This window comes from Delphinus delphis, chromosome 18 (genome assembly GCF_949987515.2).
Source record: "Delphinus delphis chromosome 18, mDelDel1.2, whole genome shotgun sequence".
Lineage (NCBI taxonomy): Eukaryota > Metazoa > Chordata > Mammalia > Artiodactyla > Delphinidae > Delphinus > Delphinus delphis.
Genome location: NC_082700.1, coordinates 4,500,414 through 4,521,436, shown reverse-complemented (window position 1 = coordinate 4,521,436; position 21,023 = coordinate 4,500,414). Strand labels below are relative to the sequence as shown.

General features: G+C 49.9%; 1 protein-coding gene across 1 annotated transcript; it reads left to right on the top strand.

Annotated features, from left to right (window-relative positions):
* The first annotated feature begins 15,925 nt into the window (after nucleotides 1–15,925).
* On the top strand, nucleotides 15,926–19,128 carry GPR12 (G protein-coupled receptor 12). The gene is made up of 2 exons (XM_059995511.1): nucleotides 15,926–16,114; nucleotides 16,765–19,128. Exon 2 carries the CDS (start codon nucleotides 16,780–16,782, stop codon nucleotides 17,782–17,784), a length of 1,005 nt encoding a protein of 334 aa, XP_059851494.1. The 5' UTR covers nucleotides 15,926–16,114; nucleotides 16,765–16,779; the 3' UTR covers nucleotides 17,785–19,128.
* The last annotated feature ends 1,895 nt before the right edge of the window (nucleotides 19,129–21,023 follow it).

The following is a 21,023-nucleotide window of genomic DNA, read 5'->3' as shown; positions in this document are numbered from 1 at the left end:
GGGGCCTGCGTCGAGAGCACCGGGCGCCTGCTCCTGGGGCCCAGGCCTGGGGTGCCTGCACCCCCAGAGCTTCAGTGGCCACCAGGCTCTGGCCGCCTGCTGAGCGGCACCCGCCAACCCCAGGCCCCTGCACGCCTGTTGAGGCTCATCGCTGTCCCTGGGACAGAGTGGGTGTGCAGCAACGGACGCGGACAGGGGGTAGGACTGCCGTTAGCAAGCTCTGCTCTGCAGACCCTCCCTCCTGACACAGTTGCTCCACGGCACCGGCTGCAGTTTACTTACCTGCTGTATGTCCCCGTCTCCCTCCCCCGAGACGGGTGATGCGCTGTGAGGGGACAGGGGACCCCTGCACTGCATCCCTCACTCCAGGTGCTTCGTGCACCCTTCCCGAGTCCAGTGGAACCCGCCGCATGTGTGTCTGAAGGAGCACTGTTCTCTACAGAATCATCACCTGGTGGGCATCTTCCCCTATACACTTTGGAACAAGACTTTTAGAACTGTCTTCAGAAAATCAGTTTGGAGGCTTCATGGGAAAAGAAGCCTTAATGCTTTATGCAACCAACAGTAAATGGAAAACAGGACTATATTAATAGACACAAACTCAGCTACAGTCCAGCTGCTTCAAGAAATGCTTTTTAGCGACTGCCTCTGGCATTTTTACTGACCAAGATTCCTACTTTTCTGGCCTCTGCGTAGCTGAGTTTGTTCAAGCCAGAGAGCTGACCCTGTTGTAAGAGCTGGAGGTTCACAGATGTCATGATGCAAGAAAACGATATTTCCAAATATTTCACACATTTTCTTTCTGATGAAAGAATTTGCTAGCAATGCTTAAAATCCATATTACGCTTTTCTCCTCACTTTTGTCCTCAATATTCATACTTTAATTCTGGGGCCGAGATTTTGTCCGTACTTGGTGTGGCTGTGCCTCGGCTGGAGACGTGAATCCGCCAGCCCCGGAGTCTCTGAGTCCCGTCACCTCCCATCGTCACGTGCAACACGGACCATGACGTCTGCCCCGCTCGTAGGGAAATGTAAGTTCCATGGTGGGACTGAATCACAGCGAATCCAAGACCACCCACAGCCCAGCCCTCCTCAGGGCTGGCAAGACCCCCAAGCTCTCCATGGGCTCCCATGGTCTTCCCACTCAGGACACAGCTGCAGGAACCATGACACTCGAGGGGATCCTGGCTTCCCTGCGGAATTAATTAATGGGCTCCAGGTCAGAATAAAGCACCTCGACATTGAACTGAAGGCCTTGAACTCCTCTGGGGCAATTCAAGACTTTTCCTAGCACCGGCTTTGCCCAGTGTCCGAAGGGCACAGAAAACCCCGGCCTGCCACAGAGCCAGTTTGCAGGACCCCAGGTACCCGTGAGGCCAGTGTAGCAGGAACTTACCAGATCGTGTGGGGCTGGTCCAAGAGGGGTGTTAAGCACACACATCTCAACACACACACACATGCAACACAACACACACACAACACATGCCATACACCACACACACACCACGCACACACACACACACACAAAACACACACACACGTGGGGTGTGGGAGGCTGAGAGGACCACAGTTTGCTCCTGTCAGCCGTGCACAGAACTCCTGGACCAGCTCTGTTTCTTTTATCACTCACTTAACCCAGCAGTTTTGCTCAGAACTCAGTGCCACGGAAAAGTAACACACATGTGAAGCCTTTTCATCCAGAAAACAAGTGCAGAAGTGTGTCTAATTATCGCTAAGTTACTGCATCTCCCAAAGAGAGAACCACACAGCTAAAACGGCATGCCCAGAGCAGTCAGGGCTGCTCCTTTACTTGTCATTCTTGTAGCTCTTTTTCTCCGCCTCTTGGGTGTGCTGAGTGGATCCACAATCTCTTATTCAAAACCTTTGAGGCCAGGTGGGTTTCACATTTCAAAAATGTTCAGATTTCAGGAAGGTAACGTGGTGCAGCTATCATACTTTATGTAACAGCCCTGGGGTCTAGGACAGCACCTCCTAATTAAACTCATTAACTTTTCTGTAGCCAAGGGTATGAATTAAGATCCTAAGTTGTAATGAATTAAGATCCTAATTTGCCTCGCATTGTTTTGGGTCAGGTTTTGCCTCTAAATATAAAAGGCAAAAACAAAACAAACAAACAAAAAAAACCCCACAAACCCTCTCGGTTTCTGGACATTGGAATTATAGGTAATGGGTTATGGGCCTGTCTCCCCAATTTTTTGGCTCACCCATAAAAGTCGGCCTGCACATCTTTCCTCCTTCTACTCACTTATCTTCCTTCCTTTGTTCAGGGTGTTGGTCTCATGGTGGAGCCTTTTCCGTCCTTCCCTGATCTTACCATTCTTAAATGTCTCAGGCATAACTGTCCATCTAGGTTTTGCTTCCTATTGCTGTCGTTGCAGCTCACTTCGTGCACAGAGAACATTTCGAGCACAGAGACGTGGTCTCGACTCGGATTTTAGGCTTCTTAAAATAGGTTTATATCTTATGCAGCTTTGCAGACTCCACAACCTGGGAAACCTACAGAAAAATATAGGGCCTCTGGTGTTCGAGGAGCTAACATTGAAAAGAACATTTCAGGCCCTGAGCAGTTCCCCCATCGCTCAGTCATTGGTTAGATCAGTGAGGGTTAGCCGATGTTTCCTGAGGAACCGACCTTACAGGACTCCACTAGAACTACTTTCTGGTTGCAGATGACTCTCTGAAGTCGCCCAGAGTTACATTCACCTGTTTATGCCAAGAAAGAAAATCTCCCAAACACAGTCCAGCAGAAGGTAACCAGATATTTTCAACAGGGGTGTGAAGTTTTACCCACTGGAGATGCTGATTCCACGTCTCCCGGGCAGCCTCGGTTGTGGGTCGTGTCTTCACGTCTCACACAACTCACTCAAGAATTGCTGATCTCATCCATGCACCCAAACCAGCGGCATTATCTATAACAGCCAAAAGGTGGAAGCAGCCCAGGTGTCCACTGATGTATGAATGGATAAGTAGAGAGGGGTGTCTGTATCCAAGCAACTGTGATTCAGCCACTGAAAAGGAAGGAGATTCAGACACATTCTATAGCATGGATGAATCTTGAGGACATCATGCTACGTGAAGTAAGCCAATCGTAAAAAGACAAATACTGCATGATTCCACTTGAGGTACCGAGAGCAGTCAAATTCATGGAGACAGAAAGTAGGCTGGTGGTTCCCAGGGGCTGGGGGAGGGCAGATGGGGAGTTGCTATTGGATGGGAACAGGGTTTCAGCTCTGCAAGATGAAAAGATCCTGGAGATGGATGGTGGGGACGGTTGCACAACAGTGGAAACGGACATAATGCCACTGAACTGCACACTTAAGAATTATTTAAATGGTACATTTTATATTATGTATTTTTACCACAGTGAAAAAGAGAATCGCTAGTGCTAATGAAGATAACTTCTGTTTTGCAGAAATGCTTTCTCCTTGAAGTACTAACATGAGCCCAAAAGGCAGTAACATAAACTAAACTAAACTAAACTAAAACTAAAAGGCAAGGGAAGCAAATGGAATTGATTACGTCCACTCGGCCTTGTACCATTTGTTTCTGTGTGTGAACATTCTGAATTTGCAGCAGTTATGACTCCAAAAAGGGGGAACGAAGAGAATCTCAGCTTTAAGAAAACTAGGACACAGTCGCATTTATAGAAACAGGTGCAGCTGATCTTATTTGGAATTTTTTCAACTATCTTCATGATAAATAAAAGCAGACACCATGTCGCATGAACCAGGGAACTTTGCTCCCAGCGGTTGGCAAATTGCTAAATTCCATGAAGATCAAATTCACCTCCGATGTCCGTACGCCCCGGCTTCCCGGCCCCGTGGACACAGCTGGCTCCGGAACCTGCGCCCACGTTCGGTCAGACTGAGGCGGGATACTGCCCGATGCACGGGATTTCCCAGGTGGTCTCCGCTGAGTCCAATGCCATCGTTGTGCCCTTCTCACCTCTGTAGCACTGGTTCTGAACCTTGGCCACGCATAGAAACATGTGGGAGATTTTTTAAATCCCAGTGCTCAGCCCACACCCCAGTTGAACAAAATCAGAGTCTGTGAGGTGGGAACCCACTGTTGAGACCACTGTTTTATGTCCCTATAAACATGACATTTATGGTCCTAAAAGCTTTTTGAAAAATCAATAAAGTTTTTGAAATAGGAATTCCTTCTGATGAGAGGAAAAAAATTTCCTCACACTTTGAACATCTAAAAGGAGAGACCACTGTTTTAAATTAACTCTATAATCCTTTATATGGTATCTGTGAGAGTAGTAACAACTATATACATTTTCTCCTAAAAAGATCATCTACTTTCTGTCCTCCCTTATGCTCCTTTCCTTAAAAATCTCACCAGGAATCCTGTGAGAATTTCATATCCACTCCCATCTTATCTCACGTCTCAAAATAATTGGTTGAATTATAATCTAATAATTGGCTTCCAGTGAACAAGTATTTATTAAGACCTGCTCTTCGGGACACCATGGTGGGCAAGACAACTTTCCAGCTCTCCTGGGAAATCAGCTTCTAGAGGAAGCAGACAGACCCCTGTGGGGTCAATCCTTCTAGCTGGGGGACTCACAGCTGAGTCCTCTCAGGGAGCTGCCTCGCCCAGGGCAGCCTCCCTCCAGTGACTGGTCCATGAAGAGTGGACTTGATCTTGCGCTCAGGGCCATCCCAGAGCGCCCCACGGGATCGGCGGGGGCTTCTGTTCCCACTAACGTCCTTCGCCCTCTGCCCAACCCTGCTTCCTCGCCCCCTCCTAGCAGTTGATCCCAATAACCTTCCTACGTGCAAGTGCTCAGCGTAGACAGTCTCCCAGGGAACTCTCCCCAAGACTGCGGTGGACCCTAGGGTGGCAGCGGTGGACATGGGGGAGGTGGAGAGGGTGAAGATGTAGGAGGGAGAGCTGTGGGACCTGCTGATGGATTAACTGTGAGCTAGGAGAAAAGGCAAGGAATCAAGGGTGCCTCCTAGGTTTGGAGCCTGAGAAACTAGGTAGCTGACACTATCTTCTGAGATTCTTTAGGGAGAAATGCTGGCGGGAGAAATGTTGATGTGATCCAAAATAAGGGCTTCCAACTACAGTGTGTAAATTATTAAGCACCCCCCTCATAACAGCTATTAGATTTTTGTGTTCTAAGCGCTTTGGATGCATTAGGTATCTTAACTCATTTAATTCTGACAGCAGCGCCGGAGCATGGGTTTTATTTTCCTGTTCCTGAAATCCCTCAGGCCCTCGTGCGGCACCCTTCTGTTCCTCCAGCTCTGGTCAACAGGCTGCCCTGACCTTCCCTCCCTTGCTTGCATGCATCAAACATTCTGTGACCTCAGGCCCTTTGCACGTGCTGCTCTCCACCTGGAGCGCTCTTCCTCCCCCGCTCCCATCAGCCTCCTGGCTGTGACCTTCCTCAGGTATCACTTCCTCAGTGTGGCTTCTCTTGTCCTCCAAGGCTAATGGGGCCAGGTTGTCCTGGTCTCGTGGCACCCTAACATATTCCTTTATTGATTAACTCTGTAGTATTCCGTTACTGAATAGTCCTGTGATATTTCCTATTTCTTTCTGATCAACCCCGTGGGATCTCCTCGTTGCGTCACTCCAGTTACAGTTAGGTGGCCGTTTGTGTGATGAGCCTCTTCCCCGGCACAGGAAGCCCCATGAGAGCAGGTGCTGCCTTGCTCTGACTTCGCCCTCCAGCACAGTGTGTGGCACATACTCGACCCTCAAGAAATATTTGTTCAGTGAATCATGGAAATAGTGAGGCCAATGGGATTCTAGAACTTCCCATGAGTACACGTCATTTTGTTGTAGAGCTGGGATGTGAACCCAGGTCTGTTTGACTCCAAAAGTCAAAACACATCATAATTTGCGGACTGAAGTTGGGAGGGCTGCCCCATCCAACCGATCAGTAATATCTGGACGAATCCGATGAGAGCTCAAGAAGACTTCCCAGAAACTGGATTAAAACTCGGGTTCCTGCAGCTCTGCACTGGGACGCCTCCCAGAAAGGCAGGGAAATGATAACACTCCCTTTACCCAGGCAATTGTAAAACAGATTCACGTTGACATGTGTGCCCAACGTGGTGCTAGAGAACAGGGGTGGGATGGGGTCAGGAGACAGGAGGCTGTGAAAATGTATAGTCTCCTGGAATCCTCAGAGAGCGAGATGGGCTGGTTCTAATTGATGAGGTCTTTTCTCATCGATGAAGTATATGCACTAGGAAACCCTTTTTATTTCAACCCTCATGCTAAATCTTTCTAAAATGGATTAGTCCACTTTCTTTTTTTTTTTTTTTTTTGCGGTACGCGGGCCTCTCACTGTTGTGGCCTCTCCCGTTGCGGAGCACAGGCCCCGGACGCGCAGGCTCAGCGGCCATGGCTCACGGGCCCAGCCGCTCCGCGGCATGTGGGATCTTCCCGGACCGGGGCACGAACCCGTGTCCGCTGCATCGGCAGGCCGACTCTCAACCACTGCGCCACCAGGGAAGCCCTAGTCCGCTTTCTTGCAATAATAAATACTAGTTGCTAAATGAGATCTCAATTTTTAGTGATGACAGAATCTCACGGGGCCACTGAGGCGCCAGCTCTGACCATCCAGCGCTGGAATGGTGAGATGGAGAGAGTCAGGTCCACAGAAGGGAACGCTGTGGGTCAGTGAGCTGAGGACGAGCCCAGCCTCTCCCCAACACGCAGCTGGGGAGTGAGAGCAGAGCAGTTAATCCAAGCGGACCTGTATGTCTTCACCTGAAAAATGATGGCGATGGACCACGTTGGTGTCCATCGCGTTGTCTGACTGCCTCCCACATTTGAGATGATTGGTTCTCGGAGTATGTTTATATAGGCTTAACACAAAGTTTAATGAAAAACACCTACTCTTCTGTGATACATTTTAATTTTTTCTTCTATTTTATTTTCTAGGAAACTTTGCTCACTGACTTCAGAACCTGCTAATAAATTTCAAGAACAGTTTGGAAACCACCATCCCCATTGTTGCTGTTTACGATTCTCGACAACGAACTGGCTGAGTCAAGGTAAGCCCAGCATACGCTGGGATGTATTTGCCGTTTTGAAAGTGAAATGTCATCTTATCTTTGTCATTTGCCGCATTCTTGTAAAAGGCCAGTGGGAAAAAAAAAAAACCTGCTTTCTGATGGAGAATTCTGGCGGGGTGGTAATTCTCGTTGACTGAGATTAATTTCACTCCCTGAGGACGCATAGGAAAATGAGAGGTGGGCACAGTGGTATGTAATCAAGGTCAAAGACATGGGCAGCGAGGAGATGGAAGTGGGGAGGGCAGGGATGGGTCCTTTCCTCCGCTGCCTGTCGCTCAGCGGTAACTGGAAGGGCTGATGTGCGTGAATTTGCTGTTGGGAGTTTCTATGACTGCGACACTTAGGTTTGTGAATCCCTGAGCTCCTGCATTGTTAAAGGCTCTGGGACCTCCAGGGTGGCGATCGATGCAGAGGGGAACATTCTGCTCGTCCAGTGGGACCCCGGACCTTGCGCTGGACAGCAAATCCCGGCATCGAAAAACAGCTCGGGACTGGGTTGAACCAGGAAAGTCGGCGTAGACCTTGCCTTTGAGGCCTTGAAGCAATTGCGTGATTGAAAAGTCTGCCAACTCTTGTCCTCATTTCCTGGGGTCCTAAATGAGCTTTCAGTTTGCTGAGGCTGGGAAACCACAGCCCCAGAGGCTCGTCTGCAGCCACGCCCAGCACGTCCTCCAACCTGGAAAGGTGTGGCTGCCTCTGGATCAGAAAATTGGAACAGAGGAAAAAACAAGGCCTAGGGCACCCTCAAGCGAAGGACAAGAATCCGGGTCTCCTGGCTCCTGGCCCAACCCTCTGGTATTTAGTGCTTGTGTCTGAACGGAAGCAGGCTCACAGGAGTGACGACAACATCTTAGTACCTGAACACGTCACGAGCACCTGCTGTGTACCAGGCCCTGCACCGAGGGCTTCATGTGCGTCCATTAACGTCATCTCAGAAAGCAGACTCTGTGAAGCTGGTACCATTTTATCCCTGGTTCCAGCTAAACCGATTAAGGATGGCGGGAGGAGGCGGCGGAGAGTCTTCACTTCCTCCAGGCCCAGAGGGACTTTCAAACTCCAAATTAGGGAGCGCGGAGCCGAATGCGTCTTATTGAAGGAAACCAAGATGGCCTTTGCCCAGAGTCCTCTGAGTCATGGATAAATACATTCGAGAAGGAAATGAATTCAATTGAGCTAATTCAAATTTCATGCCACTTAATTTTAATAGGACGAATATTAGCCCGCCAGTAACACTTTTAAATGGTTGGAATATGAATACATGCAATTCGATGTTGAACTGAAGATATTATCTCACCATCATTGAATCTGATTCGTCTCAGGGGAAACGAAGGAGGCATTTTTAGTGGCCACGGAGGTTGCTGACTGAAATTCTAATAAACCTGGGAACGGATGAATAAAACACTGTCCCGCAGCCAACCCCCAGGGTTTCAGCATCTCTGAAGCATCTAGACGCTCAGCCCAGGGCAGGTACATGACTCCTTCTCTTCATCACTAACGTCCCTGGGGCCAGGCACAGAGCACGCGTGATGGGGATCATGTCATAGGTCACCCCGCTGCAATTGCGGCTCACTCCCCTTTCTGCCTCGCTACCCTGTGATCCCGGTGACAGCAGGAGTCACGTCCCCATGTCTTCTGGGGCTTCGTATCATGGCCTCTAACCCAGTGCCTTTGGATGAATTATTAGCGTTGATGGCCAGTATTGCCTCGTGCAGACGCCGACCTCTGCCCTCACACACGTTCCTCCACCGAAGACTCCATCAGCCTGCAGGTCCTCCCAGACCTCACCCCGCAGCCTTCATTCCAGCAACAATCCTAAAATAACCGCATGCATGTCTGACGTTCGCCAACCCTATAGCAACGTTTCCAAATAAATTCTGGGACGTGTTCAAGGGCATTCCAAGGGGGTGAAGAAAGAGATCCCAGGCTAAGAAAGTTTGTGAAGCCCGGGGTGAAACTCAGTGAAATGCTTCCTTAGGGAAGACTTCTCGGAGCCTCTAACGTGCTACCAAGTGCTGTAATTTTCCTAGAAGGACTTAACGGCGTTCAGCTTTTCTGTGTTGGTTAGGATTCCCCAGAGGCAGACCCTGAGACAAAGATTCAGTATAGTAATCTGTTTTGGGTGTGATCCCAGGAAACGTGGGTAGGGATAGAGAAGTGAGACAGGCGAGAGAATAGAGCAATGAGCAGGGTTTTAAAGCAAGTTACCTGTAATGAATGGACTGGATGTCTGTGTCCTCGCAATGCATATTCTGAAGCCCTAGCCCCCGTGTGGCTGTATTTGGAGATGGGGCCTTTATGGAAGTAATTAAGGTTAAATGGGGCCATAAGTGCGGGCCTGATTCCATAGGGTTAGTGTCCTTATCAGAAGAGGATGAGGGCTTGCTTGCTGTCTCCACATGTACACGTGCGCTCACCGAGGAAAGCTGTGGGGGAGCTTAGTGAAAAGGCCAGAAAGAGGATCCTCACCAGAAGCTGAACTCTGCCAGGACCTTGATCCTCCAGAGCTGTGAGGAAATAAAATTTCACCGTTTCGGCCCCCCAGTCCGTGGCATTTTGTTGTGGCCGCGCAATCTGACTAATACATTCCCACCGTGAGTAAGGAGCTTAATCCTGCTGAGAGTCAGAGGCAGACATGCACCGGGGACTTGGTTAAACCCCAAGGAGACAAACTGGGGAGGTTGAGGCCGACATCTCCGAACAATAACAGGATATAAAGGGAGCTTCGCGTGCTGCGGGGATTGGCGTGCCTGGAACCGGGTGGGCAGCATAAACAGAGCAATTCCCACATCCTCTGGGCTGCAGGGGCTTCTTCAGTCTAGAAAAATCATGCCACTTGGTAGTCCTGAGACTCAGAGAGGAGAGAGGGAGGCGGGATACTTACACAGTTCCCATCCGGGGCATGAGCTTCCCGGCACTGCCGCCCTGCGGCGCAGGTGGCAAAGCAGCCTCTAGACCAGAGGAGGTCCTCAGGCTAGAGATGCACGTGCTGGGTTCTGGAAGCTGCCTGGTGCGCCCTGAGGGGCCAGGGGACGTGCGGGGGGGTCGACAGCACGTGGTACGCTGTTCGGCCTTGGACGAGCGTCTTGTAGACAGTGATGTTCCTTGATGCAGTTTGGAAAGCTCTGCTCCAGACCCATTTCAGGACGCCCAGAAGAGTTCGATTTCCTGTCAGAATCTGTCCACCTGCTCATACTTATCGGTATTAGTTTGCAAGGGCCGCCCCAACGAAGTGCCTCGGACTGGGTGGCTGAAAAAAACCGCAATTCATTTCCTCAGTTCTGGAGGCTCTGACTCTGAGAGCAAAGTATGGGCAGGGCTGGTTCCTTCTGAGGCCTCTCTCCTTGGTTTGCAGACGGCCACCTTCTCCCTGTTTTCACATGGCTTTCCCTCTTCCTGTGTGAGTCTGTGTCCTAATCTCCTCTTCTTATAAGGACACTAGTTGTATTGGGTTAGGGCCCACCCTCATTTTAACTGAATCATCACTTTAAAGGCTTTCTCTCCAAATTGAGAGACACTCTGAGGTACTGGGGGCTAGGACTTCAACATACCAATTTTGGGGGAACATAACTCAGCCCCTAAGCCATTTATCCCTCCACTGGCATCAAGGCAAGTCATTTGAGAAACACCAAAGGGCTGTGAAGCGAGCAGGACCTGCCTCAGACCCAACCCTATAGACGGGTGTGTCTCAAAGAACATGTCCCTCTGAAGGGAGTTCTTGGGTCACGGTGGAGACGCTGACTGAGGCCCATCCAACCACCAACATCCCCAGCAGAGTGGAGCACGTGTTACAACTGATGAAGCTACGCTGACACGTCATATAAAGTCCACAGTGCACATTAGAATTCACTCTGCTGTCACACATTCTGCAGGTTTTGACAAACGGATGACACGTACCCACCATCGCAGTATCAACGAGAGTCGCTTCACTGCCCTTAAGGATCCTCTGTGTGCCTCCTGTTCATCCTTCCCCCAGCCCCTGACAACCACCGATCTTGTTACTGTCTCCATAGTTTTGTCTTTTCCTGAATGGTTGGAAGTAGCCTTTTCACACTGGTTTCTTGACTTAATGGAATGCATTAATATCGTGTCTTGAGAGCTTCTTTCCTTTCAGCACTGATGACATTCCATTGTCTGGATGTACCACAGTTGACTTTTCTATTCACGTACTGAAGGGCATCTTGGCTGCTTCCAAGTTTGGGCAGTTATGGATTCTGGGTGTATTTTGATGGTAAAGTCAACAGAATTTCCTGACACTTTGGGTATTTTGTGAGTAATGGCCCCAAAGAGGATGCCAAGGCATTTGGCCGATGCAGCTGAGAGAACAGGGTTCCCGCGGATCCCCGCACACACAGGAGGACAGGGAGATGATGGGCTAACAGTGGCCACACCAGTAATCGTAACTCTCATTGACGGACCTTAGCTTTCCGCCAGGCTGGGATAAGTGCGCCGTGCCCCTTATCCCGTGTCACACTCACACCAGTCCTAGGAATAGATGCTGTTAACATCCTCATTTTACAAACAGGAAACAGAGGCAAGTTGTTTCCTTGCTCCAGGGCACCCAGGTCTGCTCATACCTGGCTTCTGAGACCGTAAATATTTATTATATGATAGTTGGCGTTTTTACGCAAACACATCAGCCTGGTTAATCGAAAGCTCCCCAAACCAGGGTAAATCCTCAGAGAAATGAATGTCACTATGTGAGGATTCATGGGAGGAAGCTGGCTGACTATTTCCCGTGGTGACAACCTCCAACATGCTGGCCGCAGTGTTTTCTAATTCTGGTGAAGTGAAGAGTTCGTGGTTCAGAGCCTGGCACACAGTGGGTGCTCCAGGAACACAGGCCATCAGCTTGGAGAGGCGAGTAACAAAACTTGGGTAACCTGGGCGCCTAAACGAAAACTTGTACAATCTGGAACTTGACTTGTACATTTCCCCTATTGATTTGACCCAAAGTATTAAATCTCTTCTAGGCTCCCTTTGAGTGGCTACAAAATCACTGTGTCCATCAGTGGTTCTCAAGAGCCATCCCCCAACCAATCTGGGCTCTGGTAGTTCCCACCCAGCTGGGGCAGAATGAAAAAAGTCAGAACACGGCAGTGAATTTTCATAAAACAAGATGTATTTCATTTAAAGCCCGATCCTCTCGTTTGAGATATGTCCTGTTTTTAAAGCCTAAAAATGCCTTTTTTTTTTCCTATGAAATAATAATGAAAGTAGTTAGAAGTTCGCTTGCCTAAATGAATTTATGGAGCAAAGCAAAAGCCCCCAGGTCAGTCTCTCCTTTTTGTTGCTGCTGCTGCTGGCGAGGAAACTTACCAACCCATGAAATCCAAATTTCTGGGTGTCACTGACCTTACATAATCGACGTAAACTCAGTTGACTATAAAAGCAATCAGAAACGTGAGCTCAAATGTAGAATGATCAGGAGTTAGGACAGGTCAACTCCACTGCCAAGGGAAGTATGCGTCGATTACCCGCCCCCGTATCACCCTGCATTAGGCGGCGTCATCCAGAGATGAAAACACAGAGCCGGTCATTCTCCTTCACTGTTCACGAGCCCGCTGCCGGAGCACTTCTAGCTACATGTTGTCACACCCCGTGTACACACCTTGCAGAATTTGGGGTGTAAATTTCCCCCCCCCCTTTGTCTTGCTAAAGGAGTCAAGGAGAGGGAAGATGCTTTACCTCCTACACGATTTCTTGCCAAATTTATAGGAAAAAAAAGAATATAAGCGATTAAAAGGCAACAAACGTTGCACACTGATGGTGTCTGCTGCAGTGTCCTGTAATGGGCGGGGGTGTGGTGGTGAATGAGTTGAGAACACAGCCCTGCGCATTCCTGAAAGCCAAGCGAAACCTCCCGATCCGCTGAATTCAAGCCACGGAGGACGACCTTCGGGATCTCACTGCCTGGCGTCCCACCTCTCTTTTCTTCTGGGGAAATGCTCATTCGGCCAAGTTCAGACGGAATCTTCACTGCAGGACTCCACACAGGACTTACCTCATCCGGTCGGAACGCACGGTTGGTTCAGAGCTGGGCACACACCAGGCCGGGCCAGAGTCCTCCGTGGGAATTCCTCTCTCCAGCTGGGAAGATGGTCTCAGCGTGCCAGCCTGGGGCGGCCTGGGGGTACTTTCATGGCTTCACGGGAGATGCTGGTCTAGGAAAGGACCGTTTGAGCTTGGCAACTTCAGGGGCGGGCTGACTGAGGGCCTCAGCGCACGGGTGGGACTCTGTTCCTGAAGCTCCCCCTCCTCTGCCTTGAGCCTCTCCAGGACCTTTCCCAGCCGTGCCAGACAGCAACATCCGTTTTAAATTAAGTTGGTCTGAATTGCGTTTCTGCCCCTTGGCAACAAAAGTCCTAACAGATACACCGATAAACATAGAAATTTGGAGTAAAGTTTAAATCCTTCTTTTTGTCACAAGCAGTCATTCAAGGGGAAGGGGTAACAGCAGGACTGTGGATGCATGGCTGACCCTGGCAATCGGAGGAGCTGCCCTGGCCCCTGGCTCCCAGGTGTCTGCCATTTAGCCACATCCAAGCCCCACAGTGAGTTTTCTCAGTCTCTTCCTTTAACTCTTCCCGGGTCTGAAAACTGCACAAACCTACATATCTCTGCCATCCACCTATTACCCTTTCCCTTCCCAAGCCTCCATTCTTTTTTCTTGTTTCCCAAACACATTAAAGAGGGAAGAAATCCCACTACTGTAAGCTCTGTAGGTCAGGGTCCATCTCCGTGTTATTGACAACAGTGATGTCTGGTTGGCGCTGTCATTCACTTTCCCTAAACTGCTCTGCTGATGTGAGGCTCCTAAAATTTTGGCAGGTGGTTTGAACTGTGTCATACTGAAAAGCCTATGTGTATTTTTTTTAAATTAATTAATTAATTTATTTTTGGCTGTGTTGGGTCTTCGTTGATGTGCCCGGGCTTTCTCTAGTTGTGGTGAGCGGGGGCTACTCTTCGTTGTGGTGCGCAGGCTTCTCATTGTTGTGGCTTCTCTTGTTGCGGAGCAAGGGCTCTAGGCGCCCAGGCTTCAGTAGTTGTGGCACGTGGGCTCAGTAGTTGTGGCTTGCGGGCTCTAGAGCACAGGCTCAGTAGTTGTGGCACACGGGTTTTGTTGCTCTGCGGCATGTGGGATCTTCCCGGGCCAGGGCGCGAACCCATGTCCCTTGCATTGGCAGGCAGATTCTTAACCACTGCACCACCAGGGAAGCCCTATGTGTTTGTTTAAATGACGGTTTTCCATCGCTTTATTCTAAAAATGCTTTGAATCATCACAGAAATTGAGAGGAAGATGTACATCTCTTCATTACAGCATGTGCTGCCTGGTATTACTGTTGCTTTTTATCTGTCTGTCACCACCAGACTGTACACGCCTGTGAGGAGAGACAGCGCGTCTTACTGAATTTGTATGTCCAGCCCTTAGCGTGGTTCTTTGGCAGTCACGGTGTCCGATGGCTCTCCGTGAGGTGCAAGCGATTCTTACAACTCTGTAGAACCTTGCTTCTCAAAGTGTGGTCCGTGGGCCAGCAGCGTCGGAATCACTAGGAGAGAGGGCTGCAAATGCAGAATCTGGGCCCCACCCCGGAACTGCTGATTGGGAGTTGCTACCTGGCGTGCAGAGAGAGCTGGGGTGATCTTGCAGAGTCAGGGGCTGATTGATGGGAGAAGGGAGAAGGAGGGGGAGTCGGGGTGGATGAGCCTGCAGGGCTGGAGTGAGGAATGACAGTGAGCCCCAGGGGAAGACCGGCCAGCCAGAGGAGGATGCCCCTGTAGGAAGGAGTCAGTTCTAGGGTCCTGTGCCCTGCAGACCGTCTTTATTCATACAGGACCCCCTCCCTCGCTGTGGAGAAAGGCAGTAGAGAAAACCTTCACTGCTGACGGGAAAAGACCAGCAGATCACGCCTTCTCCTTCTCCCACCTTTAAACTTAGGATCTAGGTGCTCTGGTTTTTGTATCCAGGGGAGACAGGCTCATAAAAGCAGACGGCGATCAGGTTCTTAATCTTAGAAACTACTGATGCGTTAAAATGAAAACATAAATTAGCGCGGCCACTCCAGTCCCTAAATGAATCGGGTTTTGGCACTCTGCTTCTGTAGGAGCTCAGTAAATGATTTCCATTTGAAAACACAGCTCAAGGAGCACTTAATAAGTGCAATTTGATGATGATGATTCACATAGCAGCTCCCTATGAATCCAGTCAAGCCAATGTTTCCGGGGAATAGTAATTAGAAAACCAAGTCCAGGACACACCCACGGAAGGGGGCCTCTTGGGGATCCGAATGCGATGTGGTCAACGGCAATTCCGAAACAGCTGGCTGAGCGTTTTCCTGCTTCAAAGATCTGCTTCCCTAACCTGCTCCGCCCGGTATCCATCCCCACTGCTGATCCTGAAAAACCACCCTAAGCAAATTCTTTTGACCCTGGAGGTAGCAGTTTAGGGAAAGGCGTGGAGAAGCGGGCCGCTGGAGAACGGGACTCCGCAGGGGGACCTCAGGAACGAAATAGGTCACCGGGCTCCCGGGCAGCGCTGCCCCGCCCCCGCGCGGTGCAAGCCCCGACCGCCAGCCAGGGTGGGATGAGGGGCCGCGGCAGTGAGGGTGACAGTGCACTTCCCCGCCTCCGGGTCGTCTCGCTCCCGCAGGGCGCTGGGGGGCTCTCGCCGCCCCGCGCAGCCCCGACCCCTGGGGCGCGCGCCGGCCTCTCGGGGCTCCGGCGGCGGCGGCGGCGCGCGCGGGCGGGCACGGGGCGGGGGCGCGCGCGCGTGCCGCGAGCGGGCGGCCGGGCGGCCGGGCGGGGAGAGCCGGGCGCGCGAGCCGAGCGCGCAGCTCACCTGCCGCCGCCGCTCACCTGGCGCGGAGCGCGCCCCCGCCCTCCCGGCCGAGCACCGAGCGCGGCAGCCGCCCCTCGCCCCGCAGGCCCTGCGCCGACAGGCCACACGGGTCGCCCGCGCGCCTCGGGAGCAGCGGAGGAGCCCCCCGGCCTGGGCGCGCCAAGGTGACCCCCGCGATGCCTCCGTCCCCGCGGGCAGCCTGTCGCGGCGCCCCGTGAGTCCCCTCGCGTCCGCCGTGCCCCCGCCGCCAGGGCAGCGGCCGTGGTGCATGGGCGTCTGTCTGTCTCTGTGTCTGTCCACACCTCCATCGCGCGCGCCCGCCTTTCGTGGCCCTGCCGCGACTGCCCCGTGCGCACGGGGGAGGCCGGACCCCTCTTTGTTCTGGCCGGGGTGTGAGTGTGTGCACGCGCGCCGGGCGGCTGTTGGGGGGGGGTAGTTTTGAACATTCCACCGAGGAGGGCGGCCCCGGCTCGCGACCTGTCGTCGTGGCGCGGTCCCCCAGCGGCAGCCCCGGTGCCGGGCTCCTTTTGCAGCACGCGAGACGGATTTTCACGTGTGTCCCCAGCACTTTAGCAAACCGGCCGCCGCGGTCCCGCGTGTGCCCGCCCCGCTCACGCTCGTGTGTGCAAATCCCATCCTGTGTTCCCCCCAGCGCCAAAGGGCATTTTTTTGGTTGTGGTGGGTTTTAAGCCACGGAGACTTTGGCTTTTGTTTTATTCCCTCTCAGTCTGTAATTCAGGAAGCTGTGGCATTTGGGGGCAGTATCTGAGTAGGGGCTGGCTTTCTGTTCGTGTGGGTTTTGCGTGATGTTAGATTGTCACCCTGCTGTATCTCAACATTAAACAGCCTGTCTTTTCGTTGAAGAGGACGGGGATTAAAATGAATGAAGACCTGAAGGTCAATGTAAGCGGGCTGCCTCGGGATTATTTAGATGCCGGAGCTGCGGGGAACGTCTCGGCTGCTGTCTCTTCCCAGGTTCCTGGCGTGGAGCCAGAGCCAGAGCTGGTTGTCAACCCGTGGGACATTGTCTTGTGTACCTCGGGAACCCTCATCTCCTGTGAAAATGCCATCGTGGTCCTTATCATCTTCCATAACCCCAGCCTGCGGGCGCCCATGTTCCTGCTCATAGGCAGCCTGGCGCTTGCAGACCTGCTGGCCGGCATTGGACTCATCGTCAATTTCGTTTTCGCCTACCTGCTGCAGTCAGAAGCCACCAAGCTGGTCACCATTGGACTGATTGTCGCCTCTTTCTCAGCTTCTGTCTGCAGCTTGCTGGCTATCACTGTTGACCGCTACCTCTCCCTGTATTACGCTCTGACCTACCACTCGGAGAGGACAGTCACGTTTACCTATGTCATGCTTGTCATGCTCTGGGGGACGTCTATCTGCCTGGGACTGCTGCCCGTCCTGGGCTGGAACTGCCTCCAAGACGAGTCCACCTGCAGTGTGGTCAGACCCCTCACCAAGAACAACGCCGCCATCCTCTCCATCTCCTTCCTCTTTATGTTTGCGCTCATGCTTCAGCTCTACATCCAGATCTGTAAGATCGTGATGAGGCACGCCCACCAGATAGCCCTGCAGCACCACTTCCTGGCCACCTCGCACTACGTGACCACCCGGAAGGGGGTCTCGACCCTGGCCATCATCCTGGGGACCTTTGCTGCTTGCTGGATGCCTTTCACCCTCTATTCCTTGATAGCTGATTACACCTACCCCTCCATCTACACCTATGCCACCCTCCTGCCCGCCACCTACAACTCCATCATCAATCCTGTCATATATGCTTTCAGAAACCAAGAGATCCAGAAAGCGCTCTGCCTCATCTGCTGCGGCTGCATCCCGTCCAGCCTCTCGCAGAGAGCGCCGTCACCCAGCGACGTGTAGCGGCCCTCCACTTAGGAGCCTGCATTACCAAGCTCTCCCACTGCCTGGCCAAGCGGTTGAGATGCTCTCCTTAGATTCTTTCTGTTGGATTCTCTCTGAAGCCACAGGAGCATTTTGAAGCATTTATTTAGATAAGTTAAGTGATTGAAGTGAAAATCATGTTACCAGTGTTTTCACCCTTTGAAAACAATTGAGTTCTTTGCTCAATATAATTTCGTTTTGTTTGGGGTGGTTTTTTTTTTTTTTTAAGTATTTTATCTGGAGGTAGGGTTTTTGTTTCATATTGTTTGGAAGATTGGTAGTGCGGGGGGGGGGGGAAAGGAAGGGGTATGACATGGCCATGAAATTATAAAAAGTAAATTGGTCCCAGAGTTTTTACCTGGACTTTAAAATAAAACTGAGTTATTGAGGAGAATGGAGACATTACTTTTTCCAGACCTTTTTTTTTTTTTTAAACATCAAGGTAGATTTTCAGTGCTGCATGTATCTAGCAATACAATCACTCTGAAGCCAGTGGAAATAGTTTACATGATTTACGTTTGGAAGGGACATGATTTTATTAACATGAACTCAGTAATAAGTTACCAACGCTGAAACCATGAACCCATTCTTTTTCATTCTTTCTTTACTTTCAGCAATTACTGTTCACAAAAATTATTTTGGTACTCCTAGGATGGTTGTAATTCTTTCTGCATGGCTGCCTGTGTCAGCGAGACCACTAGTTTCAAATGTTGCCATATAAATCCAGAATCAAGTGAGTCACTGTTCAATATGGTTTTTCCATGTGTCCTTCTAAAATGAAATATGTTGCGATTTACATATGAAGTAGGATTGATTAGGTACACCACAGTAGTTTTTTAAGCTACAGTCTGTGTTCAGGAAACAAAAGAAAAAAATTAATAACAGTATTCAAAGTGGATTAAATTGATTTTAGTATATTCCAAAAAATAATTAATGTAAAGCTATATCACAAAATATGAAAAGCATCACTTTTCCCATTTCTCTATACCTAAGAATGTATTAATAGTTATTCTTGGTTGAGATAAATAGTATTACGTACTGTAGACCAAGTATTTCTGGTTCATACTGTCTGTGGTGTCAGTGCATTTGAAACAAGTGGTCTCCTGCTTTACTGATTCAGTTGTGAGTAAATAATATACATATCTGATTGTGATGTATATCGGCTACATTATGTAAGTTTACAAGCAGAATGACCACATGGCTGTTCCTGAAAAGTTAAATTTGAGCCCCTTTTCTTTCTTTTCACCAGAAAGCAACTTAAATTCAATAAAAACTCTATTGCCTGTTTTCAGAGAGCAAGGAAATGATACAGAAGAATTAATTTTAAACATACCGTATAATGATTGTGTTTGTTCGTCGTTTCTGTTAGCACAGACAGATGTTTTGGACACAGATACCTTCCCTCCACTTGCAGTGTACTTATAGCTGTGTCTATACAACCAGTGGGAGAATTTCTGGGCAGCCCATCAACTTAACCCATTCAGATGTTGGAAGACCAGTATTTCAGGGTCCTTGGGGAATCATCTGTAATCAGTTAACCTCATTGGTCCCTCCCAAACGTTGTGCCCACGGTGGTCTGAGGTCCATTCTGGCAGCCTGCGTGCTGAAGCCCTCTCTCCAGAGCACCTCCCAGTGCAGCGCGAGTGTGAATCGATCCTACACTTGAATCCGTGCCTCCTCTCTTATGTCACTTACGGTAGAGAAGGGTTGAAACATTTCAGAAGTGGGAAAGGATTTTCAGTCCACAGAACTGGATGACCCATCTCAACCTTTAAAAAATTCTTCAGGGCTTCCCTGGTGGCGCAGTGGTTTAGAGTCCGCCTGCCGATGCAGGGGACATGGGTTCGTGCCCCGGTGCGGGAGGATCCCACATGCCGCGGAGCGGCTGGGCCCGTGGTCCATGGCCGCTGAGCCTGCGCGTCCGGAGCCTGTGCTCCACGGCGGGAGGGACCACAGCGGTGAGAGGCCCGCGTACTGCAAAAAAAAAAACACAAAAAACCCCCAAATTCTTCAACATGTGATGGAGTTGGTAGGTTGAATGTGACGAGTCTTGTTTGTTTTTAATCACTTGAAAGTTAATAGCATCTCCACGGGAGAAATGACTAAGGTCAGTTGGCTTTGACGAGAGCTGGGAAGTATCCATAATGGGGTTTGAAAGCAATAAATGTGTTTTTGTAGAAAGGGTGGTTGCCATTTGCATATCGCTAATAGTAATTATAATGATCATAATAAGGACGGTTTTTCACCACGTGTTGTGTGCCGGGCCCCATGCTGGGCGCCTTACCTGCTCTGTTGCTGTATTCACAAAAACGCACATTTATAGTTAAGAAAACTGAGGCTCAGAGAGGCTAAGAAATTTGTCCGAGGCCACAGAGCTTCAAGGGTAAAGGAAGGATATGAATCCAGGGTTTCCGGAGTCTATGCCTGTCTCCTTCCCTGCACGGGACTAACTTTGATGCCTACCAGGATATGAGGGAAATGATATGTAATATGTTAATGTCACTAAGGTTTTAGTCCTACAATTAAGACATAAAGCTTCCTGTTTAAAATTACGTGGGGGACTTCCCTGGCGGTCCAGTGGTTAAGACTACATGCTTCCAATGCAGGGGCGCAGGTTCGATCCCTGATCGGGGAACTAAGAACCAACATGCCACGTGGTGCAGACAGAAAGTAAAAAAATAAAATAAAATAAAGTAAAATAAAATAAAAGGACATTCTATTAGACAACAGTAAGTGTTTTAAAAAAATAAAATAAGATTACATGGTTTGTGACTATCAACGTGGTCCTACCTACAGGAACGAGGCCTGCTTTTATTCTATTCAGTTCTCTTCTTCCCTAAGCATTTCCCCCGTTTGGCGCCAAGGCCATCCCCCAGAGGCACATGGCAATATTTGAATGCAAAGAGGTGAGGGCACCCTTATTGTGCAGAGAGTTTCCCTTCCTTTACTATTTTAAACTTCCTGTTATATACTTACATCGGTATAAACTTCCTGTTATATACTTACATCAGTATATAATGGCCTTATAAATATTAGCTAAATGGCCGCTTTTGCCTCCTGTTTTTAAAACATCTGATTTCAGCTGAGATTTTTTCATTCAACTGTAACATGTTCTTACTGTTCACTTTCAGTTGTGAAGATTTCTGGATGTTCATGTGATTTCCTCAAAGCTTCTCTGTTTCTGTGGGGTTAATGATTAAGAAATGTGCACGTCTTGA

Excerpts from the sequence above, each read along its gene's own strand:
- GPR12 (XM_059995511.1), top strand. The coding sequence starts at position 16,780 with ATGAATGAAGACCTGAAGGTCAATGTAAGCGGGCTGCCTCGGGATTAT.